This window comes from Thunnus albacares, chromosome 23 (genome assembly GCF_914725855.1).
Source record: "Thunnus albacares chromosome 23, fThuAlb1.1, whole genome shotgun sequence".
Taxonomy (NCBI): Eukaryota; Metazoa; Chordata; class Actinopteri; order Scombriformes; family Scombridae; genus Thunnus; species Thunnus albacares.
In genome coordinates, this window is record NC_058128.1 from 6,838,369 (window position 1) to 6,864,407 (window position 26,039).

The 26,039-nt window shown below is 40.3% G+C and overlaps 1 protein-coding gene and 1 long non-coding RNA gene across 3 annotated transcripts; both read right to left on the reverse strand.

The window, feature by feature from the left end:
* Positions 1-249: 249 nt before the first annotated feature.
* Positions 250-25,808, reverse strand: igf1 (insulin-like growth factor 1). Its single transcript, XM_044343628.1, has 5 exons — positions 25,091-25,808; positions 23,594-23,753; positions 6,463-6,719; positions 5,794-5,829; positions 250-4,173 (listed from the first exon to the last, which is right to left on the reverse strand). The coding sequence occupies exons 1-5, from the start codon at positions 25,136-25,138 to the stop codon at positions 4,114-4,116; spliced, it is 561 nt and encodes a 186-aa protein (XP_044199563.1). The 5' UTR covers positions 25,139-25,808; the 3' UTR covers positions 250-4,113.
* Positions 16,156-23,162, reverse strand: LOC122975280. 2 transcript variants are annotated; one of them, XR_006400610.1, is made up of 4 exons: positions 22,478-23,162; positions 17,287-18,601; positions 16,676-16,834; positions 16,156-16,496 (listed from the first exon to the last, which is right to left on the reverse strand). It is a non-coding gene; the product is annotated as an uncharacterized LOC122975280 (long non-coding RNA). The 2 variants fall into 2 exon arrangements; XR_006400609.1 differs by lacking the exon at positions 22,478-23,162 and adding an exon at positions 21,856-22,150.
* Positions 25,809-26,039: the final 231 nt, after the last annotated feature.

Genomic DNA, 26,039 nt, shown 5'->3' on the forward strand with positions numbered 1-26,039 from the left:
TACGGCTTCATCTATAGCCGAAATGCCTTAAAAGATTTGCACATGCTTAAGAGAGAGAAAACCTCTACTTTGTAATTATCTGCTGTTTATGTGTCTGAATCCACAGGGTTCCTCATAAAAGCCTTATAGAGTTTACTAGTGTGATCTTGCGTAATAGGGAGAGTAATGTCTTTACAGGATGATGTTTCCCCAGAGGGTTTACAAGTGTATGTGCACACCGCATGAAAGAACTCTCCAGCCATTTCTGTGATGTTGACAAGTGGTTTATTCAGCAGGAATGGTGAACAATTTGTCAGTATTTTTTTTTCTACAGAAGGCAATCGAGCACCATAAATAACAGCGCTGTAATCAAACAGTTTATTGGACAGTGAGCTTACGCAAATTACATTTCCTTATTAAACACCTCACAGAGTCATGAATGTCTCACAAACTCCCACATTTTTTTATGTTTTATTTCACGTTAGTGACAAACAGAAATGTTTGAACGATGATTTCAGGTTGGTTGTCGTAGGTTTCTTCATTGCTGCTCCAAATTTACCAGATACACTAAGGGACTTTTGTCTGGCTCACTTAACTATCCATTACACAAGCTGTATTTCAGGTACCGGAGACAGTGTGTGAAGGGCGTATTGTAGCTGCAGTGCAGTTCAGACAGGGATGGCATGAGTCTTTAATGATCTGGTCATAGGTTTAGTTCATGACATAACAATGCTGAGTGAGGCTTTGTTCTCATCAAAAAGTCTTTGGTTTGTACTGTATATCTGAAGAACTGGAAGGACCAGAGATGTTAGCTCTTTGTTCACTTCCGCCGCCAGGTCGACTGATAAAGAGAATTTGTAAGGAACAGACACCAAAGCACAAACGCAAATTCCCATTTGGAAAATTTTGATCATTCAAGATAAAAACACACTTTTAAATTACTTGGTGAAAAGACTTAATTCAGAGAGCTGCTAACAAATGTTTTGGACGAAATAAATTAAAATCCTAGCTTATTCTTAAAGCGAGACTACGTAACTTTTTATAATTACAAATAACACAATCCTTCCTGTTACAAACGAATAGTTGAATTCATAAGCGATAAACGCACCCTTGCTCACTTCAATACACTCAATGGTTTTGTCGCTACAGCCTTATTTGGTCTGGTATCACCAGTAGTTTATGCAGGCTAATGTTAGCAAACTTAAAGCAACAGTTCATCATTTTGGGAAATATATAAGATGAGAAGATCCATACCACTGTCACCTGTCTGATAAATATAAGGTTACAGCCAGCAGCTGCTTAGCTTAGCTTAGCATAAAGACTGGAAGCAGGGGGAAACCAGTGTAAAAACTACATGTTTTGCTCTGTTTCCAGTCTTTGTGCTAAGCTAAGCTAACTGCCTGCTGGCTTCAGCTGACAGATGTGAGAGTGGTATTGATCTTCTCATCAAACTCTCAGCAAGAAAGCGAGGAATTGTGTTCTCCAAAATGTCAGACTTTTATTCCTTTAAGCTAGATATTGAGTAAATTTGCTAATTTTATGGCTTCTCTCTACTTGTGCTCCTGTTACACTACATTTTAGCGTGAAACAGATAAACATAATGATGTCTTTAAAGCGACTGACTCGAGAGAATCTTGGGAAATGAAGGCAAAGTCAATGTGCCACGATTGTCCTGTAATTACCACTTGTGGCCACAGTGGCTGGAAAAGTTATGCAGTCTCGCTTTAAGTGTTTTTTAATAGTCAATACCTTGGCTTCCAATGAGGTGCATGTACACACACATCTCAGGACAGACAAAAGCACACAATGACTTTTAACAATCTCAATACAATTGGAAGAATCACAGTTCACAGTACTTTTGTCAAGTTATTTGGCATAAGGGATCTATATTGAGAAAATAATTTAAAAACAGTAGAAAAAATAGCATTTTGCCTTCTTGGGACCACAACATGGTATTTTCTTTTTCTTTTTTTTTTCTCCATGCATTCACAATTTCACACAGATACATTTACTCGCTTACACTACTACCTTATTGAAACAGCTTACAAATAAAAACACTATTAAAATGGTGGCCACAAGGCTGTGCAAAAGGGAAGACCTCCAATGTAAGCCCTGCCATCTGTCTGTCTTAGCCATCTCTTGCAAGTAACAAACTACAAAATAGCACCATTATACAGTGGATAGGATTCTTAATAGAGTTTTGTTATATGAAACCATCATGTACAATGAATGATAGTAATGCATAGGTTAACATAAATGGGAGTACTGTTTGATTATACACAGGCAGAGGAGGCAGAGCCAGAGATGAGATGTCTTGGGCGGTTTGTGTGATAAAATGACAGTAAATCCGCATGGAGGCTTGAATAAACAGTCAGTCCTCATGCAAGGACTTCTCAGAACTGGCTTTTCATGGAGCTTGTGTGTGTGTGTGTGTGTGTGTGTGTGTGTGTGTGTGTGTTTTGTGTGTCTGTGCTTGACCCTTGCTCAGTTACACAACTCTCATTTACACTGTGGGTGCTTTGTATGTGTGTCTGCGTGTCTGTGTCTGTATTTGTGTACTGTTAAAATGTGTGCCTAACTCACATCTCGGGAGTACTTGTCACTTTGGTTTGCAATATTTACCAAATCGTTTAATCTACGTGTTTATCCGGTGGACTTTTCCACGGATGCTGTGGAGCCAAGATGTCAGGTCTATGTGATAACTGAAGTTGCCAAATTCTCGGACTCCCCATTAACTAACAACATATTGCAGGCCAAGATCGATCAATCATTAAACTTCCCCATGTGGCTATTGTTAGAGCCCCTCTGTCTTTTGCTTTAGTGCTTTAGTAATTAATGACATTTTAACTCAGAATAACCGCAATAAAAAAAAAGATCTTACTATGGTTGATTGTTTTTTTTAGAGCGCCCATTGACTTGCTGTGACTAAACTTTTATGACTTGCGCTTAACCTTGAACACAGGCCTCCACTCAGACTCAAATGTTGATCACCAGTGGCTGGATTGTTGACAAAAATCAAATTTGGCCACAGTGGTGACATGTGAAAAGGATGCAGACAACAAACCTTTTGCCTCATTGTTGCTATTTGACTTATTCCACTGACTTATGCCAAATGCACTTTGAATCCACCGAATGACCCATTTCTGACAACCAAACAAGCACCACTAACTGGCCAAAAAACTTTCACTCAGTTTTACTTCAGGTTAATTTATTCTTCAGTCTTATTTTTCTAGTACTGTATTTTCCATCTTCCTGCAAATCTCCTCTAATGGTGCTTGATCTGTTGTTATAGATGTGTTTGGATTGTAGACTTCGGACCTCAGGTTCTCAACACTTCCTGAGGCTTAGGAGGGATTTTGGCAAACCTTCTAGGGACTCCAATTAGACAGAAGAGCCCTGACTTGGTTTGAGATACTGAGAAGTAGGATTTGACGTGGGCTCAAGGTAAAATAACTACAACAACTGTGTTAATGTCTGATGATGAACCACCTGGTCTTTGTCTTTAAATCAAACCTTGTTTTTACTTTTTTAAACGTATCCTCAGTAATGCATGGTGCATAAAAACAGCTGTAGTTTTTGCAAAAACAAACTCTGAAGGTAAAATAATCAGATTTTAACTGGGATTGTAACTGTTATATGTGACCGGTGACAAAGTATCCTGTCTTACCAAAGGAGTAAATGAATCCACTCTCTCAGAGTAAAAGGATTTACCTCCACAAAGTTCAGGAGACAGGATGGACCACTGATTCTCATACACAGCCTGCAGCTTTCGGTATGGCTGAAGCCCAGATCCGTTCCCACCTCTCCTGGAGCCAGGGGATGCTGCAGCTCACACATGGAGGTATAATAAGCTCTTGTTCGTGTCTCAGCAGCTAAACTAGTCTGTTACATTGCATTAACAAAGAATTCCTCCCGATATGGAATGGTGCAGTGTATAAAATAATCACAAGATCCCCCATCAAACCCTTAAACACCACTTAGCTCTCAGGTTTCAATCATTTTGAAGAGCTTTTCGGACCATTGTTAGCATCCTCTTTGTTTTGTTTTACAGTGAACCATTCCACAGGGGTACCAGGTAAGGCCACTCCCTTCTCTCTTCCCATGTCGGTGGGTATTTGTCCATTCGCTCCTTCCCTACATTCTGTAATTTCTGCCCCCCGCGCTGCCTCGACTTGAGTTTTTCTGATGCACTTCCTGTAACGAAAGAGAAATTTAGACATATATTAGAGATAGATACAGGATAAAAAAAGAGCAAGTTTTGGGATAGATTCACCCCAAAAAACACAGCTGTTCTTTGGATGGTGAAATAAATAAAAACATACAAGCTAATATATGTTTTTGCTGCAACAACGTCCTCCACTTTAGTGTCCAATGGTCATAAACTTTTGGTTCTGACTGACGATGTTGGTACTGTAATTTTATTGGTGCAATATATGTGCACTAAAAATAGTTTGTTATATCACGTCAATTCCAACTTGCCGGTCCCCGGCTGGGGATTGACGTTGATTAGTCCCATCTGTGACTCGAGCACTCCCTACGCTAATCTGTGTCATGATTTGAATCACTGAATAATGTAAGGAGTGCTGTGGCTACAACACTACATGTTGCTGTGAGTTTTGACAGTCTGGTCATTTGCAGTCACCATATCTGGACCCGTAAAAGCCAATCCTTTGTATAATGTGGGAACATTGAGTGTGCAGGAGCTGCCAATGACTCAGCGGGTGTTGAAATAACATGAACAAAAAGTAACATCTAGTAGGAATCAGCAAGCTATGCCAACTAGCTTCCACTTTCCAAGTAAAATACAAACTTAACAGCACGATGGGTTTCTTCCAAATATTCAATGTTATAACGGGACAGATTTTAAATAGCTAACAGTACCTGACAAACGTTGTGTGTGCTTATTGAAAAAGGGGAATAAACCTCTTGTATCAACGTTCGAAGGGCTACAACGAGCTCCAGTCGGTAGCGCACCAGAGAAGTTAATGCATGTTTCCTAGCAACTCCTAATCTCAAATGTCAGTCAACTTTTACCAAGCAAACCGCCCACCTACAGGCATGAAGCATCGATGCTATTTCCACAAAATATGTGCAAAAATGCTTTTAAAATTATGCACAATAGTTGCTGTATCATTATCATTATTATATTTATATTTCCTGAGACAAAAAGTGAGGAGAATACAAATTTCTATTCGAACATTGAAGAGAAAAACTTTAGAAAGTGTCACTCTGAGCAGGAATAGCAGCATTTACAGTGTGCCACAGTGCACAAATGAACAGATGAGTGATGTGCAAGACACTGACACGATAATACACTAAACGTGATATGCGTGCCTGATCAAATCTGGATCTTGCATGCGTCACCCTGTTATGGTGAGATGCCAGAATTTCAGCACATAATGTACAGTAGCAGAGTGGAGATTCTGCCTGGGGAGTGGGAGTGCCACTGGGTCTACCACAAAAACCACTTAGTTCCTTCTCTTGCTAATGGTTTTCTTTTTTGAGAGAAGGATAAAAAGCACATGGTTCAATCTTAAAAGGATCACACTCTCCCGCAGGTTGGCAACTCGAGGATGAAACAGACTCTGCATTTAGACATCAGGCTTTCTTTTGTTGGCCAAGAGATGAGGATTTCAGAACTGACGACTAAGAATGTTTCAACGAATCTCTCTTGTTTCAACATGAAGTTTGTTCTGCTTTTGAAACTTTAAAGAACACCAAAGTGGAAACAGTGTGGTTGGTAGAAGTTTAAATTACATAATAATAATACAATAAAAACACAATGAGATGAGAAGTGTTCGTTTGCAGGCATACCTTGAAGGCTGAATGACTATGTCCAGATGAAGGTCTCTGTGGGAGGAAAATTAAGCCACTTAAGTTGGATGGATTAATTTCTCTTGATATACAGTAAACTGCATGCTATTGAACATATAGACTCCTTAAACAAATAGTTTGACATTTTGGGAATATGCTCATTCACTAATTAGCACATTATATCTTGTTTGTTTAATCTGTACAAAAACCAAAGTGTAAAAACGACCAGATGTGGGCTTATGCAGGGTTATGTGGGAGACTACTATTTTTTGGTTGGGCACAGTGACTTCCTGGAGTTGCTTCTGGTTGCCTGGCAACCTCTTGGTGATGACAGGTAAACAGGTAAACAAACAAGATAATTAGTGAGCTGTAAAGGTACTGACAGGTGGATTTTGCCACTTTGGACACAGCCAGGTTAGTTGTTTCCAGTCTACCTGAGTGCTGTAGCGTCATATTGAACAGACACATTTCATAGAGGTACTTAACTTCTCATCTAGAAAGGAAAGCAAATAAACGTATTTCCCAAAATGTCTAACTATTTCTTTGACATACTCAAGTTATTACATGTGCATGCTCTGACATATGCGACCAAAACATCAATCCCATCCTCTTATTTTGTCAACATTTCCTGATTTTTTTTCAAGTGCATCTGTTTGGTGTTGTGCTCACCTTCTTGTTTTTTGTCTTGTCTGGCTGCTGTGCTGTCCTACGCTCTGTGCCCTTGTCCGCTTTTTGTCCTGCTGTACTAACCTTAGGTGCTCTCGGCATGTCTGTGTGCCGCTGTGCACGCACAGAGCGAGCTGCCTTGCTAGTCTTGGCAGGTGCACAGTACATCTCCAGGCGCCGCAGCTCACAGCTTTGGAAGCAGCACTCATCCACAATGCCACGTGACCGCCGTGCGTTAGGGCCATAGCCTGTTGGTTTACCTGTTGGAGAAGAACAGCAGGAGGAGTTAATCAAACAAACAGCATTAAAGAACTGGCCAGATTCTACAAATTGACCGTTGGCTAAACCCTCTTCCCCGAACAGGGATTATTGAGTTATAGTTTAGCAACCATGACTAAGGTGAGGCAGGCCTTCCTCCACATATTAAAGCATTGAGCATGAGGCTGTAGTAACAGCAATACAGCGTACACAAAGAGTTTAGATGTTGGCTTCTTTTATACCCTCTTCAAAAACCAGAAATACAAGAGCAAAAGTGGAAATCAAGGAATTTGATTTGTTTGATTTATGCAAGCAGCAATGTTCAGCTAAATAGCTCTTTACAGTAGTAACTCAGCGCTACTTTGAAGGCCACAGGCATTTCATACTACATTAGTTTGTGGGGTTACAGGTCAAAAGAAACCCTGTTCATGACTAGCACCAACACTGTGTAGTATTTCCCCACTATGTGGCTGGCGGTCCTGGATGCTACTATGAGAATTTAGGCTAGCAGCTCTTGTGCTGTTGGTTACTTTTACACTCCAGTGACAGCCAAACTTGTTATCCAAGATAGAATTACATTTTCCCAATACATTAGTTAGTCTTCATCCTAATCTCTAACATTAAAAGTGAAATGTAGTGTTTGAAAATACAAATAATTATACAATATAAATACAAACCTAAATCTAACCTCTGCTTAAACTAAGCAGCTGAACAGGGTTATGTTTGAATTAAATAGTCTTATCTTAGATTACAACCACTACTTTAGCCTCAGTCCTTCATCACATATGTAGCTCTCAAGTGCATATTTAAGACCCCTTTACAGGGTTCTTGTTTTAAAGAAATCAGCCGCAGAGGGCGTTTTCAACCTGAAGCTAACATTAGCTTGTTAGTTAAAGCTGATAAAATCTGCAAGCAGCAATTCCCATTTCAGAATTTACAAACCTACTGATTGAAGGACCCTTTCTTTTGAGAATAACTAGAATTTCGAGTATCAAATATTTGCAGCAGTTAAACTACATAAGTATGTTGTGCAAAAAAGGAAAATTTGACAGGCATAGCAACAGTAACTTTGAGTGGTGGGACATCTCAACTTCTATCAACAAGATTATTTTTCTCTCCGAGGCTTTACCATTTCGGGAATTAATCAAAAAAACTGTGGCTAATGGCCCAGACACTACACCTAATAACGTAATGATAATGGCCAGATCATGGGTCTGATTCCTCTGATAAATGAACAGCCCTAATTACATGGATTTCTTCCGTTCAAAATTTACAGCGTATCACATTGCACACTGTCGACCCTTTATGGCAGTTGTTTCTCCCATAAAGAAAAAAAGGGGTGTCGCAGTCACCCAAACGTTGAGAATATCACACTCAGCCATTTTGGTCCAGGTATCTTTTACACAGAGGCCCATCCAGCGAGGCTAAACCACAAGCCCCCTGGGCCTGATCAACCTGCAGAAAAAGCCAAGGAGGCTTTAAGGCTGCACCCCCATTGGCTATACCCCACTGTTCATTCACATTTTCATTTGGCAGAAGCCTGAGCACCAGTCAGACAACACGGATGCTGAAGATGGAGGCACGATGCACGTTCCATGCCTACGAAACGTAAACAGAGGAAGTGAAAATGCTCATGTATTCGTCTCAGTTAAATGGATAAAAGTCTATCTGAAGGTGTGATATACATCTTTTTGACTCAGTGACCACATCAAGTTACCATGACGTCAATACTCACTTCCTTTTTCAACTCCCTTACCCCCCAAAACCCACCCTCTTTTGGTGGCCTTTAGAAAATCTCTGACTCTCCATTTACAATTCCCTGCTCACCTTGAGTAATATAGCCCTGATGGGCTTTTCCCTGTTACCAAATGAAATAATAATAATTTAATATGGCATTTACAAGGAGGAAATGCCTTTCCCTCTCAGAGTTAATAGCTCTTGGCTCAGAGGCCTGCCAGTGCTGACAAAGTACATTAACTTCGGCTCTGTGTCTACCTTGTCCTGACAATGTTGTTTTGGACAGAGAGCAGCTTTCATTCAGAAACAGAAGCATCTTTCTCCTTAGACCCCCAGACCACAAAGCAGGGTGGACGCTAATGGAGGTGTGAATGAGTGGGAGGAAAAGGGGGGACGATAGGGAGGCTTTCATGTTGCACATAAGGTAGAATGATGCTAAAAATACACTGTGCACCTGCATTATTTAGGGAACAGAGGAACCGGATTTACCCAGATCTCAAACTTCCAAACTCAAGTGTTGAACGAAACATGGAGATGACAAAAAAGATCTTAGTTTAGCTTTTGAAATATGTATCTTTATTCATCCCAAATGCTAATTTATTTACCTCTTATAACCGGGTATTCCACTGTGTTTTTGTAATGCATTCTTTTCATCTGAACAAACAAAATCAGCAATTTCTCCCCTGTGGTGTCTAGCAGTGGGACCAGTACTGGCTGTTATATTAACACCTGATGTCAAGAAATTTAGAAAGAGAGAAATATGACATTGAGTCCTGGCTAGCGATTATATAATGGCTGCTGAAAGCCAAATATGGGGCCGTGTCTCGTTGTCTGGACTGTTTTCCAATCCCTCCCAATAAAGCCTTACAAATTAACATCCGTTATTATTCTGAAAATAGCTTGCAACCCTGCTGCACAAACAGCTGGAAGGGAGAGAAAAATCAGCTGGCACCGGTTGTAACATGTAGGATAATCAGCTCGGGCAGGTTGGGGAAAAACATGCATGTAATAATCACGTCTAAAAGCCTTGGAAGGTTTTAAATGCTTCAATTCCATGGATAACTGCTGTAATCCCTCATAAACAAAGAGATGTTTTCTGTGACTGTTGTTAAACCAGGGCTGCCAACTCTCACGCAGTGAGCGCCTGATCTGACACAGATCTCACGATATCACGCCACACATGCCTTTTCTCACGATATTTTTTCATCTTCGCTTCCTCCAATGTAAAATTTGTGAATTTTAAGCAAAGGAACAGCAGTCTTTTCAGTTCAGAGGCACAGAGGCTAACAAGGTTAAGATGGCACTTTTCACAGATGTGAATGCACCAGTTAACATCTGTTTGAACCGAAAGTGTGCAACAACAAATCATTGTGATGCACATTCAGGTGGAGCAGCCATTCACAATGATTTTGTTGGTTGAGCAACTACATAACTCACTGAGCATGAGTGGAGGAAGGCTGGAGAGACTGCGGTGTTAGCATTGTTTGCACTGTGCAGATCACTATGTCTTTGTTGCAGTTATACTAACGTTAGTCAACCATGGTTCAATATTCAGTTGTTAAGTACCAACTACTTAGTTGCAAATATTTAATTGATATTGGACATAATAAATGGAAGAAGAATCAGTTCATTGCTGGTTTGGCTATTGACAATAAGAAAAATATAGAAAATCGCCAGCCATATCCTTTAATCTTCTTGCTGGTAACCAAATCAAGGAATCCACTTTCGTCCATGAATCTTTGTGTGTGTGATATATCTTATTCCTCCATTGTTATTAAAAACACATTAATGAGACACACTGTTGCACTGGGTCACAATAGCTTGTTTAGAAATGGCTCCAAAGACTAGATGATGCCACTGCTCTGCACATGTGAGATATATCACAACCTCTTGACTTTGCATTAAAGCTTTTTGAGATATTTACAATGTACAATGTAGTACAAAGTCAAGAGGTTGTGATATGTAGTGAAACACTGTAAATGTAACAGCGTTCCCGCATATGTACTGTATTTTACTGGGCAATGCAGCACCTTGCCGGATGTTGTTGTTTTTTGCGGGAGCTCTCTGCTTTGGGACCCCTGCTGTGCCAACACAGGGTCTCATTGAAATGCATGAGGGGGGCTACGTGGCTGTAGTCTGTCCAGACATTGCCTTATGCTGCAGGAGTCGTTTGAGGAGACATTTTGATATACTCTGACATGTTTTCACCGTTGGAATCCATTTTAACTGCCATGGATTCAAGCTCATCCTCCACGAATGAACAGGTTATGACATTTCAGGACCATATTTCATAAGAAGGTTTGATACTAAAAAAGAGTATTCCTTTGTAGTGAAGTATTCATATAAATGATTTACATTAGATGTCAATCAGTAAGCATCCCTCTTCACATGAAACTATGCAGAAGCACTAACTCTCTTCAACGTGTCAGATTTTAGTCTTTGCACAGTGTTTCATCTGATGCCACTGCACTGCTCCATCTAACATCTTTTGGTTTGGTCTTTGACAGGCACAGCACACATAGTGTTCGTTCCTCTAAGGAGCAGCACTGGGGAGAGATGGCTGGATTACCCCATTCCAGAGTGGCACAGAAAGCATCTGAGTTTTATAGCTTGGTCATGGTCAATAAAAACCAGTGGATTCTTGGAGCCGGTGCACTGCTCTTCCTGCGAAGTGTCAGGCAGTTTACGGCTGGGCAGGGACTATAAGAGCTGCTAAAGTACTGGAAACTACCTCTTTATCACTGGTACCACAAAGAGTTTATGGCATGAGTGAAGTGTTCCTTATATTACTGTGCTGTGACACTGGAATCTTATCTAAATGCATTGGCACTAGCATTAAAAGTATTCTTCACAGCATTATTGATATCTATCAAGGACAGATTTTTTTTGTTGATAGTATAAGACATCTTTTGGAGATCGAACATATCCCAGGCCGGTTTTGAAACTATGAGATAGGAGAGGGTTTACAAATGTACAAAACACAGGTGGTTCTTTAATAAATTAGGTGAAGACACATAATAAATCCTTAAGTAAGACTATGAAAAATGGGTGTTAAAATCAAGGGGTGTCAGGGTTGTCCCTTGTCACCGTATCTGTTTTTTTGATTGCAACAAAATTTTAGCGACTATACACAGTATCATTCAAAAGTTTGGACACATTTTCCAATTCCCTTGAATGAGAAAGCCAAACGTTTGACTGGTACTGTATATACTGTATATAGTTCATCCTTTTCTTGTGTACAACTGGAATGCAACGGTTAACAGTTTCAACAAAGCTCCATCTACATGCTATAAAGTCCTATTTGGCAGGTGCATAAGATCAAAAACTTGACTCTGTCTCTTTATTAACAAAGTCTTAGTCCAGAACTTTACCTAATAAAGGTAAAATTGAAGGTCTAAAGTTGATAAAGTAAGTACACATCATGAACAGTGTGCTGCATTTTCTTGGTTCCTTTACAACTGGTAAGTGAAATAAGAGATTATGTGTGAGGCAACCTAAAAAGAAATAACGCACCAGAAAGGTCCATGATATCAACTATAAATCTTGGTGATCTCTGCACTAATGCAACTAGATATATCCTGTTTTTTCTTTGTAGCGTTCCTAAATTATGTGATTGGATTAAACAGATAAAGAGTTTCAAAGGGTAAAGTACTTTTTAGTCCTAGAGTGCCCTCAAATCCCTCATGTCTCAACCTCACCTAATGTACAGATCTAAATCTGGAGGATGTCTGTCTGTCCTTTTCATGAGATGCCTCTTTGTTCCACTGAGCAGTTATTCACAGAGGGGTCGGAGATTTTTAGTTCAGGTCTTAATGGGAAAACGACACCTTTTCACAGTGATGGAGAGGACACAGGGGGTCTTTCTTCAGATCTCAGTGGCTTTCGCTGTGTGTCCACTGTAAAACTAGGGAGGGAGGAGGAGGGGGGTGTCCTGATCATCCTGTAATCCACATAATCCCCTGCTGCTGAGGGACAAGGCCGAGCTATGTGTGTGTGTGTGAGTGTGTGCATGTGTGCGTGCATGCATGTGACGTCCTGTTTACACATTCTACCTCTCTCCACAGCTCCAGTAGCTTTGAATAAAATTGACAGGGACAAACACTGAAGAGGAAGTCTCATCAATGGCTGCTAAAAACAATTTCCACCTTCCTCAATTCACATGCCATTAGTACAAGCCAAAACAACACCTTAAAAAAATACCACATTTCACATTTGGCTGCTCTGTTTTTATTAGAACTTCATGTACCAGCAGTTAGCTCTTGGCAAGAAATGATGGATTATTCCCTCTTGTCGTAATTCCTGAGAGTGTGTGCATCATTCATTAGCCAGAAATAAACAGTAAGATTAAAGATCTCACACTCACTCTAGAACAAATGTGAACATTTCAGCATGAACTAAAAGTGACTAAGGACAGGGAGCTACTTAGCACTTACACTTTAGCCAAAAAAACTCCCATAACATCTGATTCATGGAATGAACATCCCAGTCAAATCACCCCACGTTCCTGCCTGCTAAAGCATTGCAAAGACAACTGAGGATTTCTAGGTCAGGCTAATTGGAAAAACTGACTACAGTTGTGGATTTTTTTTCTGTTTCTGAGACCGCAGTTTGTTTCATTACCTAAAAAAAAAAGAATTTCCACCAACTAGTATTTAGCATTTCTGTCAGGGTAGGAAATCTATAGTCTCGAAATGCAAGTTTAGGCTACTTAACCGGTGTCATGCGTAAGGTGGATTGGCAAAAGCCCTCTCACCGCAGAAAGCCCACTGTCGTTGCAACACTGTCTCTGGACACATTATCAATCTTGGGGCTGCCAAGTTCAACACAGCCAGATTGGAGGGGAAGAGTTCAGGGAAGGGAGCATGCCTCCTTTAGCCAAACTATTACGCTGCCGGGTCCTATAGACGACAGAACCCAAATGGATTCTCCAGATATTTCACGCAAACAGCCACTGGTACATGTGGCAACGAACGAGAGGAGAGGGAAAAAGAATGACAGCGAGAATATGAGAGAGCGAGAGAAACCGAGGAAGACAGGGAGAAGCATATTTTCCGAGGCACAGCACCCTGCTGCTCAAACCTCATCGTCTCTTCAGAAAAAGGATGGAGTGTTCGTGAAATACACCTCTTTTTCAACACAGGAAAATGTGGTATTGATAGATGGACGCTGTGCAGTTCAGTGACTGCTCAGTGTAAGGTAATGCGGGAAAGACAAATACATTCCCTGTACCACAAAAAGGTCTGTTCCTGTTTAAGAAGTGTATCCTGCATGAGGATTCATGAGTTACATTGGCCTCCATTCAAACCTTTCTCATGACATGAATATGGACAGTTGTGCTATACTTCTATAGCCCTTGAGAAACATTTATAAAGCTGTAGTAAAACTCTGCTATCAGTAGCCAATACTTCATCATACTCTCACATCATCCAATCTCTGGACACCCTCATACCTTGTCAAAATCTTAAACATTTCATCAACTTTCAGCTACATCTGCAGCCACTTCTTGGGACAAATTTGCAAACGTTCAAACTGAGATATGAAACATTATTGTTGGGATCTAGCATTGAGTTTGAATTAGAATCAAACAACTGACCAAAAATTTGTACAGCTATCACCATCTATAAAGAGGATGCCAATGTCTTGTTGGTGTTTGATTATTGCAGTTTACAAGAGAAATTTAAGGCCTGCATTAACTAAAATGTAATCTTTGATCATGTAATCCATAATCTTCCACTGAGCCTGAATGAAGAGAACATGGTCATTTATACAGGAGAAGTGCTGCAGCAGAAGGAATCCAAAGACCAAAAAGTCTAACTGGCAGAAAACTGGCAATCGAGCTGGCTGTCATGACCACTTCACAGCATGCGGGTGTTGCCAGCAGCATCTGGATGAACAAGACTCGCAGCTTTGCAGCAGCTTGGTGGTTCTCCAACAACTCTCTGGCAAACTCCGTACAAAGGGCCCGATACAAAGAATGATGTTGACTGGTCTTGGAAGAGGTGCTTGCAGAGGTGGAAGAATGAGACAGTTGGATGGTGGGGAGCAGCAGCAAGGTGCATGGTGGCCCTACTGCCAGACAGAGTGTTGAAATTAGATGATTCTGCAGAAAACCCCAGCATGCATGACAATAACAGTATGGTTAAGATACGGTCCAGGTTAAACAAATTAAACACTTGGTCAAGGTTAAGGTAAAGGTTAGGGGTTAGGTTAAATACTGGTGTGTGACAGGACATAAACTCTGTTATCACCCCCTTACTTTCCACCTTGCTACATATAGGACACTACTTCCTGCATTGGTCGTGACTGTCAATACTGGGCGTAGATTGTGTGCTTCAGAATCATCCAATATGAACTTAATTATTGGGCACACTGGGCTGTGCATGGACAATAAGAGAGCATGCAGTCAATGGAGTTGAAAGGTCTGCTGGTCAGGGCTGTGGGTGCTTCCCTGTCTATACAACTTCCACAAAGGCAAAGTGGAGCCATCGTCATATCTAATGCACCTTAAGAGCACAATTTTGGGGTAGACCCAGAACATGCTGGAGGGATTATGATCCCATCTGGCCTGGGAATACCTTGGGATCCACCAGGAATAGCTGGAGAACATGCCTGGGGAGAAGGACATATAGGCTATCTTGCTTAGTCTGCTGCCACTGCAACCCAGACCAGGATAAGTGGCAATAAATGGATGGATCTTCAGCTCTTTTGCTAGCACAGTTACTAGGTGCTGAAGGCCGTAGAAGACACCATAACCACAGGTATCGTCAACAGCAGAAATTTCTACAAGCACGACAGAGCATTGATTTGGTTGAGGCTGAAAAAAACCTCACTCCATGCAAAAATAGTCACTTGAGCTTTTCACAAGTATTAAAGACTAGTTTGTGACATACAGGAAGGCGGTTAAAATTCTCAGAAACCTGTGCAGCGACCTTTTGTTGCTGGAACATAATGTTGTCTGAAACAACAAGGCAGGTGGTCCTGATGAAGGCCGTTCACAAAAGAATTGGGCTGTGAAGTTAATCAGATGAAGATTGCCAAGAATCTTCACTTTTCATAGTACATCAAGAGCAGTTAAACAGTCACAGCTGACTCAACTGGATTTGGCCAAGATAATAAAATTACCATGACAATTTCTTTGGAAAAGTATTTCCAAGTGTGATTGTAACTTGAACAAATGCAAAAATGGTCAATACTTTCTAAATAGTAATGGTTATCCAGTAGTATGATTAGAAATGAGTTTTAAGGTTCCACCAGTGGATATGAATAATATGGTCTATTTTCAAGTTATTAGCATGTTATTATGACACCCAAAAAACTGATATTTACAGTAAAATACAGGTAGCAGAGATGCCACCAATATACCGTAATTCTGCAGTATTCATACTGTTAAATGATTTTACAGTGTATTACAGTAAAAATTAAATGCAGTATATTTCTGTGATTATTTGAATTTACAGTAACATTCTGGTTTGGGGGTTATTTTAAATTCTCATTGTTTTACAGGCATAATCTTAATACAATAACTCAGTTTACCACTTCAGAATATCTAAAATATCAATCTTCATTGTTCTGTGGGCTACAGACATCTGCTTAAAAATATGCATTTTTATGAAAATTATGCAAAATAAGCAATTAACAACTTAGAAAAGATATGAATTAAAGAAACTTTTATTTATAAGGGCAGTGTCACCATAAATACTGCTAATGTAAAACACCAACAATAAAAAATAACAAAATATCTACAATATCTAAATTTACTGCAATGTACTCTCTGCTGTCTGAAAACATACATCAGTAAGAACATTTTGAAAATATGCATCATTAGCAACATTTGGAAAACAAACTGTACTATTAAGAACATTTTGAAAATATGCATCAATATCAACATTTAGGAAAAAAACATTGGTAGGCTCATGTTTTACTTCTTAAAAGAGTCATGTGATGTAGGTGCATGCATAAGAGGAATGTTCTTTGTTTAGGTAAAGATGACCATCACCTTGCTGGTCATTGTTCCTCTCTCTAGGTTTATTCCAGTGTTACCCCTGTAAAACAGCAACAAACATAAATAACTAAAGAATTGGGAATGTACAATAAAAATGCCGAATCAATGCTTATAAAGCTGATTATAACCAACCCTCTTGTGGCTTAATGTGGCAACGTCATTCTGTCAGAGCAACACATGGAGTGAGAGAGAGAGGGAGACGAGAGAGAGCTCACTGACCTATATGAAGTCCCATTCAAGGTCAGTGAGGTTCTTCAGTAGTGTGGAGACGTGTTTATTGACTGTGGCAGACTTCTTCTGGACGATCACACCCGTCCTCTTGGAGACAACCTTGCCCAAGATGGCCTTTGTTCCTCTCTCTGGATACCAATGAAGCGCCTGAAATCAAAACAGTCTAAGATCAGAGACTGAATGGAAAACTATTAGGAACACTTTGTGGTCTTAAAAGGATAGTTTGGGTTTCCTAACATAAGGTGATATGAGTTACTAACTGGTGCTGATATCATGAGGTATTTTGTGTAATTCTGCTGCTTGATTTTCCTATCAGACCTCTCTATATCTTGGAACTATTTTGTTTATTTTGTTTGTTGAAAATTGGCAGTGTATTACTGTATTATTTAAGCCTCTCTTCAAGCTTACGGGCATGGTGATATGAGAATTGGCTCCACTGCATAGTAATACACTTGTGTAATTCAACAAAGAAAATATTTTCAATATATAGAGAGGTCGGACAAGAGCATCAAGCAGCAAATAATAGGTATGATATGTGAATAAATAGTTATGGCATTCAAAATTTAAAACACAAGGCAAGAAAGAGAATATAAGCTTACATCTGTAAGAGGGACCAGCTCTGTTAAGCTCTGTCCAAAGTGTGTGCCATGAGCAGCTGAACAATTCGATGTTCCATCTCATTAACTTCACTCTCACAGAGGACATCCTTGACATCTTTGTTGGTAGGTTTTCCCCTGGCGTCTTCTGTGATGGCTCTCCCACATTCCTCCACACTGAGTTCCAAGCTACGAAGCACATTGATGTCTGTGAGCAACTCAAAATGAGCATATAAGCATCTTTGAGTGAAAAGAAAAGGCCATTTGCTTCTCATATCTTCAATGTCAGGAGGCAGAAGTGCATTTATATGACGATATTGTAGACAGAATGTGAGCTCCTTTAGATTTTTGACCTCTGCTCTTTCAGCTCCACGTGCACCCTCCTGTCGGTAAATCTCCTCCAGTCTTCGGTGCTTCTGCTCCACAGTCTCATTAGCTTCTTCTTGAGGGAGCTCTGGCTGAAATCTTGTACATCCATAAGTGTTGGATGGCCCCATCTTGTATGTAGAAATGGATCTAGAAGCTCGGTGGCGTGCATAGCTTCCTTCACTGTTCACATTCTCTATGTGGTTTTTCTCGTGAATCAAAAGTGATGTACTGTATAACCTCCACCCAAAAGTGACCTGTCTACTGTCATATCAGCAAACCTCTTTGGATACTGCCTGATGATATTTCTAATCACAGTGGGGCACTGTGAGCAAGTGAGGTTAGCCTCATACCTCCCCATTTCATCTACGAGTACTCATACCATCTGGCGTCACTCCACTGGTTTAGGTCTCTTGCCGACTACAATTGCAGAACGTATCTCTTCTGGCATTTGTTCCCAACTTAGGGACCTGGAATGTTTCTGGCCATGTTTTCAGTATTTGAGCTGTTTCCTGCCTGGCTTGACAATAATGCAATGGCTGACAGCTGTGATGGGCTAGAATGAGGCGGAGTGCCTGATGACGGACATGGAGACTCAGAGACTGACAAAGCACTACTCAGTGGTGAAAAGGTTGGCTTGCAGATCCAACATAAAGAAAGATTTAGGGTACATTGCTAATAAGCTATATAGTGTGACTGGTGCATCCCTACTTAAATGCCACACTGAATTAACCATAAATTACGTAATTTAAATGCATCCAGGAGTTTTCGGAGCTTAACGACAGGTAACAGATCAGCATTGTCTTCCTGCTGTGCATATTTTGAATCTTCTTTTGACTCCAAAGCAGAGCTCTGAAGTTTAGAAATTACTTGCCACTGGGTCTCTTCAGAGAGATTTGGCAAGGTCTTGCAGATGATCTCCTTGATTTCTTCACTCAAGTTAGCCATTATTCTGAAATAAAGAGAGAGAATGGTGAAGAATTATCATTGGTGTGGCAAGGGATAATAATCTAGCAGATTCTCCTGATTAACACAACAGTAGCTTCTCTTCATCAGTGAAAGGCTATGGACACCCATGTCAGGATGACGCATGGCATGATATTTTTCAGTAATAAAATATACTGCCTTATGAACAAGAACCACTTTGTTTCTTCTTACTACAAGTCCCTTATCATCATCATCGATCTCAATGATCACAATGTTCTTTTTGAATTTTTTCTACCCTTCACAGTCACTTCATGGGCTATCAGAGTGTTTACAGCCTCAAAATTATGTTGTGCAACTGCCTCTCTGACGTCATCATTGTAGTCGCTTGAGACTTGAGACTTTTCCACTAAAACAGCTGGAGGGAAGTTGCCAGCAATCCGAAAGGCCAGTAGAAGCTGATGTCTCTCTGCAAGAGTAGCACATTGATTCTTAATGCAATTTTCTCAAACACTGCTTAAAATATGTGTGTTTGCTCTCAAAACTTAATGTCCATAGATGAATAAGTGGTCCAGACTAGAGAATGAGCTCTGGATAATGACTGAAATAATGATGTTTGGGTACAGTGTGTGGTCAGGAAAGGCTCGCTTTCAGCAATGCAAATTATTCATCGATCAGAACACTTAGATAGGCTATTTGGCCGGTTGAAATGGCTGGTGCACAAATGAGGTCCACGACTTCTCTAAGTTGTAAAACAAACTGCCATATTTCGTCGTCACCTGGATTTTCTATTTTGTCTCCAATCAAGACAGGCAACATTCTGAGTAAACACTAATTTTGCACAGCACGTCCCCTAAATTTTCCACCCTCTGGATTATCCTAACAAGGTTTGTCGTTAGCATTCTTACTAAGATACTTGAAGTGATTTATTTGCTGAGCCAACTCAGGCTTATCCACTATAACAAGATGGTTAATGTGCAATATCAGATCAGAGGATACAATACCTTCAAAAAGATCATGGCCAAGACATCGAGGAAACCCTGGCTGACATAAATGGAAGTATATGAAAGCATTAAACACAGAGTTACATTTAACACCTCCACTAGATGAAGACTGTCCTTCACCTTTATTGGAAGCAGGCTTATATTAGAAAGATGCTTTTATTTTCTATTATATTCCCTCTGTTTGATAAGTATATTTGCTCATATTTTAATATGAAGCCTCCTTGTTTTCTGATCTGCTTCTTTTTGCTCTGTTAAATTTTTGTTACATTGTGCTAGTTTTTCCTTGCTAGTATATCCTTGCAATGAGACACGAAAAGCACAAAATACATAGCTAGTGGTTGCTTAGTATTTCCACATGAAATACTAAAAGCAGCGAAATAATTAAATGCTAAAGCAGTGTTAGAAATGCTAGAACTAAAGTGCATTCAGTGCACAACACCTAGCTGCAACCAAATAAACAAAGTCAATACATAAAAACAGAAGGTAACCACTAATCTTGTTACCGCTCTGTGACACTCCTCAGTTTTCTCTTTGGTAATATTTCCCTGTATTGCCAAAGAGAACGGTGTGTCACAGCTTGGTATGCCTGGCTCTACTGAAGGTGCTAGCGAGTTGCTAATGCTGGCTGATGACACACTCAGACTAAGACCTGCAAGACATCAAACACTGAACATTCTTTTAGATCAATGCCGTGCTGCCTTAAATGTTTGGTCAAATTTGATGTGCAACCTCATTTATAGGTAATTAGCTTCCCACATGTGTTGCCTTGTCGTTTTCTTTCATAAAGTGAGGCCACACTTTTGAGCGCTAAACACACTCCATCTTTCACTACTGCTGTGACGTTAGCCATGCATCTTATTTAAACAAATTGACACGTTGATGCATCATGTAGACAGGACCTTGCAGATATGTAGCCTTTGTTTGCAATAATAAAGGGGTATTGGTATTTTAGGAACCGATAAGCAGAACTGAAATTCAACTTTTTTTAACGGGTACCTGCTTCTTGGCATTTTGGATTTGGCTCTAATTTGGAGCTGGTTTTCTGTTCCCAACCCTACCAGAACCCCCAGTATAACCAGCTCCTCTCTCAGTTTGAAAAGCAAATGTGACTGGCTTATATCATGTATTTCCTGGAAATCTTCAATAATTGTCTGAATGACAGAGGACAGAAGCAACAACTTTGCTTGCAATTTCAAATAAAACAGGGCTATATTTTTCAAGAACTGGGATTCATCAGCATTTTCTGCATAAAGCTCTGATTGCTCATCACCTGCGTCACTGGGAGGCTCAATCTGCATATCAGACTGCTCTTTTTCACTCTCATGGGAGATCCCAGGATTCAAAACTGAATCAACCAGATTTTCCTCGGCACCATTTTTATTTTTCCTACTCATGTGTGACGTGAATGTGGATAAAACTGCAAAGCTCTTGTCACACTGTCTATAAGGACAAGCTGTTTTCCCCTCTCTGATGTGTATTTTCAAATGAGAGTAAAAGGCCTTCAAGTTCTCACACATTGCACTGCAGAAGTCAACTTGACATGTTAGTTCAACTACACCAGACAACCTAGGCCTGACCACACATTTGTCTTTATGTCTGTAAGTGTGACACTTAAAAGTTGAAAAGTTTTGAAAAGTCCGACTGCAATCTGGCAAAACACACTTAAAAGTTAAATTAGGTGTATTTTTATGAATTCTCATGTGCCTTACATAAGCCAATATCGTGGCACAGTTATGACCACAGACCTGACAGGGGAACATTTTTGCTGCCAATGCGGGAAAAAATAAAGTGGCCTACACAATTGCCAGATTTTTACTCCAGATAGTCAATTCCATTTCATCAACATTCAAAATTAGTGTTGACATTAACCAAATGCATAATGAAACATACTATGCATTGATGGTAATAAGGCTAAAATATGTCAACAAGAAGCCCAGTATAATTACTGACTGCTTTTCTGTACCATCTGTATCAATTGTGCTGAAATTTCTGGTCTTAAACCACGTCGCAATGTTAACCTTGGTTGGCTATGAAATCAAGAGTGACAGAAATCAATGTTTTAATTGTATGTAAACCACGATAAACCACCTTTCTGCTTGAAATTATCCCATCACCATTCCAACCTTCAAGTTTGTTTAGTGTTTTTTCATGGCATTTGCAGCTATTAACAAGGGGCAAAAGGCTAACAGCTAGCTAGCTAGCAACAACCGCTACCAATCTTAAACCTGCAGTGCGGAACTTTTGTCTCCTTCTGGCAGTGAGGATAAATCATAATTACCTGGATGTAACTCCAGTTCTATGAGCACATGTGTGAGCCGGTCCCTGTCGCTACTGTTGCGGCTGTAAAACGGTGGATAAATTTTATCCCGCAAGTTAGCAGAGGGGCTAAACCAGAAGTCTGGCGGAAGTCTCTGGTGCATATGCTCTATGAGCGCCCTTAAGCTCTGGCAAACCAAACGTTGCTGGTTGACGTAAAATGAATCACTACCGGTGTGCCAGGGCGGGAATGTCACCACAGACACCACATTAAAAACTCTGGTATACTGCGAAATACAGAAAGATTTATCTGGCGGTGATAGGCTTAATCAGCATTGTGTGAACTTGTTTGGGCTTGAATGTAATGGATGCTCATTTATATGTAAAAGTCCCGCACTCCAGCTTTAAGAAAATTCACAGATAATCCAAAATGGTGAGAATTTGGTAAAACACAATGAATCTAAAATGCATATAAATATAAATGTTTGAGCTATTCACATCTCAGCCTCACTGATAAGTGACATTTTAAAATCACACACTCACTAGCTAGACAGCTTGCTGAGTTTGATTTCAAACATTATTTTTGGTAATGCTACCTTCATGAATAAGATACTAACAAGGAAAATAAGATTGTTTTTAATTACCGTCTAATTTGTAGATGCACAACCCCGATCAATGCAGATGAAGCAGGACGTCTTGTTGATGTGGAGCACATGTCCTCCGAAGTGCGTCCTCCTCTGGAAAAACTGCTTTTCAAATGACCGTTTCTGAGAAAATCCCCTCACGAGTTCCTAATGGCAAATTATTTCCGACTTTTTTTTCTACTGGAAAACGAACTTTGACAAAACAGTAATTTTAGTATTAAAAGACTATGCCAATTTATTATCAAACTTCTTATCAAGCTCCAATATTCTCTGTGCAAAAATACTGTAGTGTAGGCCTACTGTAATTTAAAACATTAGCATACTGTTTAGGGCCTCTGTGCTGTTGTTTCATATGGGGCAGCCCACAATGCATTGCTAACCACAATACAAAACCGTATTACATCAATACAGTATATTAGTGTTGAAAACTGGCTGTAAATTAACAGCAATTGCTTACAGCGTGCTGCTAATGTACAGCCGCTCTGCTCGTCTCTGACAGACAGATCAGGATACATGTTCTGAGAAACAGTGGCAGTCGGTGGAACATTGCACCTAACCTCGGTAGCTCCATATATCCTGTGCTGTTTTGGCCTGGGTTGTACCCTTAATGGAAAATCGGAGATTTAAATCCTGGATTCTTGGTGGAGGGTTTTCTTTGGGTAGCTTTCCCTTCTCTGGTGGAAAAAAGAAAAAACTTCTCTCTAACATTTAGTTTCTACCCCTCCTCTTTCTTAGAGATAGTCAGCCAAATTCCACTTAAAGCCTTTTCCCCATGGGCAAAACTGTGATTTGCCACAAACGATAACTAACTACAAAAATGTAGTTACTTATCATTATTCCATATTTCATTAAGGTTTGCTTGTTCAGAACCTGGGCTTCAGTCCATCAATGAGAGTCAAGCATTAAAACAAATGTGCAGGGATGAATGTGAACTTCCACAAGAGAAGATGTAGCAGTGGAAGAGGAATGAATGAAGGAAGAAAGAGAACATTAATGCAGGGAAAGTCAAGACAAGATGTCAAACTGGCTGCTTTTTTATTTATGAGCCCGCTGGAGGTGGAGAGCTCTGGGACAGATACAGCCAACCTTTATGAATAAATAAAAAGGTGCACTTACTGAAATAAAAGCCTCTCTCTCCACACACAAACTGCAGCGTGTCGACCAGCTCCGCCCCGCACAGGGTCTCTGGCCCCGCCCCTGTTGCCGTCGGAGTCAGGGTGAGGACGCACAGCAGTAGTGAGAGGGTGTGGCTACAGGAGATACAGCACATCGCACTCTGTGCATAGGGAGAGAGGGAGAGCTTTAATATTATCACTGCCGTAAAACACAGAGCATCATCAGAGACAGAGTTTCATTAAATCAATAACTTAACCGAGGAAAGTCACACTTTTAAAATAAATGCTCTCTTATTACATAGTCAGCCATTGAGCAAACCAGCTGGCACAGATGTTGGCTCAGTGCCTTGCTCAAGGGCATCTCAACTGTGGCAATACTGAACATTTTCCCGGACCAGTGAGCTTAAGGCTCCAACTTCCAGGCTTTCCCCTCTGCTAAACAAGAAATACAAGTGGCCGTGGCCACAGATGGTAACTTTACAGGGTTTTGGAGATGTAGAGGAAAATGTATTAAATCCAGACTTCCACTTGGTGCCAGAGTCAAACAGTCAAACAGGAGGCTGACAAGCTCTGATGCTCCGGGGCGCCTGTGCGCAACGGAGCCGAGCGCGTCCAAATTGAAAACACACTTTTCCTGCTTATCATCCAGCTACTCAGCCCCTGTATGTGTCATAATAAGTCAATAAAAACATATTAATAGATGAAATCACCCACTTCACAAATCTATCATCAATGGCCACTTGGCAATAAACCTTCAGCATGTCCCCTGTGCCATAAAGCAGCTGTCAGTGCATTATTACGCACAGAACTGAGGCAAAAGTGCTTCAAGATTGAAAAAGCAGAATAAAAGATGCAAAAAGCACCGGGGATCTTTCCGATCCAAAATGTGAGATGGAAAACGGCTCTCCCGCCAAACCCAGCAGAGGAAGCTGAGTGGGCCAAATATACATAATAAAGAGAATAAACACAGGGCATTACCCATCTACATTACAACCCCAACCGCTGCGCCCGTAAGCATTTCATGTTAAGATCTCCTCTCTTAACCCTGCAGCCTCAGGTTAGATATTTAGCACTTAATAATGCAGACTCAGCAGTAATTGCTTTGAAAGTTGCAGAGCTGTATTAGGGCTTTCTGGTGAAAAAGAGCGCAGGACGCACAGAGGCGCTGAGGATGAACCCATTCATCCGACCAGTGAAAGTCATGCACGATTCATGTCAAGATTCCCAAAAAAGAGAAAAGTCAGTTAAAGCAGAAGTGGACATTATCTGTGGAGAAAATCACCAAGACATGCAGGATAAATGCTCTGTAAGAGAATGACAAGGATAAAAATTGAATAAATTCACATTTATCATGCATTTAAAAGCAGTAAAATATAAATAAACGTTGAATATCCCCTTTTATTGCTCCAGTTTAAGTTAAGGATGCTCTGTGCGAATAAAGAGCAAGTGAAAAACCAAGGTGATAATCTATAGTGTCAAAGGAAATCAGGTAAGTTACCTTGAAGACATCACATAAATGCCACTGAAAGGAAAGAGCGCTAGACATCCCCACGGGTCTCCGCAAGACAAAACCCGGCGAAAATGAACTTGTTTGAAGTCATTAAAAAACGGGAGAAAGAGGATGAGATGCGGGCAATGTCACATCTCAATATTCCGACTTTGTTCCATTGCGCAGGCTCGTTTTGGAGAAGTGAGATTTAGCGAACAGGAGACGGATTTAGAGAGAAAATCCCTCACATTTACACATTACACACACATTACACAGACATTTTCAACAGGAAACAGCTGGGGCAGCATTTGCCTCCTACTCGTCCTAAGTTATTCATTAAGGATTTTGGGCACATATTCAAATAACGTCATTTCTCTTTTTTTTTTTTTTCTTAGAACTAGATTGAATTTTGATCTCTGTAAGACTTGGTTAGTAGTTCAGATCAAGATAGAGAAAAAAAAAAGCGGTCCTTCCCCAGCGGCAGCAGCAGCAGCTCACACTCTGTTTTATGCGCTGAAATCTCATGAAGTCGAAGTTAAAGACAAGCTGAAGGTTATGATATGACTGCTGGTTGTTGTGCGTAATTTGGCACCGCGTATCTCAACAGCTCATATACCCAAAGTCTTAACGGTAGCAGATTAACGGTCAAATTAATCATTAAACCCACTTTCCCCACTTAATCACCACTGTGATACGAACTTGGATACCTAATAAAAAAAAAACCCTAATACTAAAACTGAATACATGAATATGGACAAGTGAGGCACTTTGCTTGTCATGCAGAGCAAATATAAGCCAGAGATAACACCTGAAGTAAACTTTGTGCCTCTGTGCAGGATTTGGTTCTTTTCTGCACTTTGTCACTTTCATTTCTTGCTATAAATCAGTCACTGCTTTGGCTCCTCTGCAGTCAATACAAACAGGTTTGTTTGCAAATGATATCTGATGACATTTGATG

Excerpts from the sequence above, each read along its gene's own strand:
- igf1 (XM_044343628.1), bottom strand. The coding sequence starts at position 25,138 with ATGTCTAGCGCTCTTTCCTTTCAGTGGCATTTATGTGATGTCTTCAAG. Across the intron at positions 5,830-6,462 it reads ACAAGACAAAAAACAAGAAG|AGACCTTCATCTGGACATAG; the intron begins GTGAGCACAACA and ends TTCCTCCCACAG. Across the intron at positions 4,174-5,793 it reads ATAGTCATTCAGCCTTCAAG|GAAGTGCATCAGAAAAACTC; the intron begins GTATGCCTGCAA and ends CTTTCGTTACAG.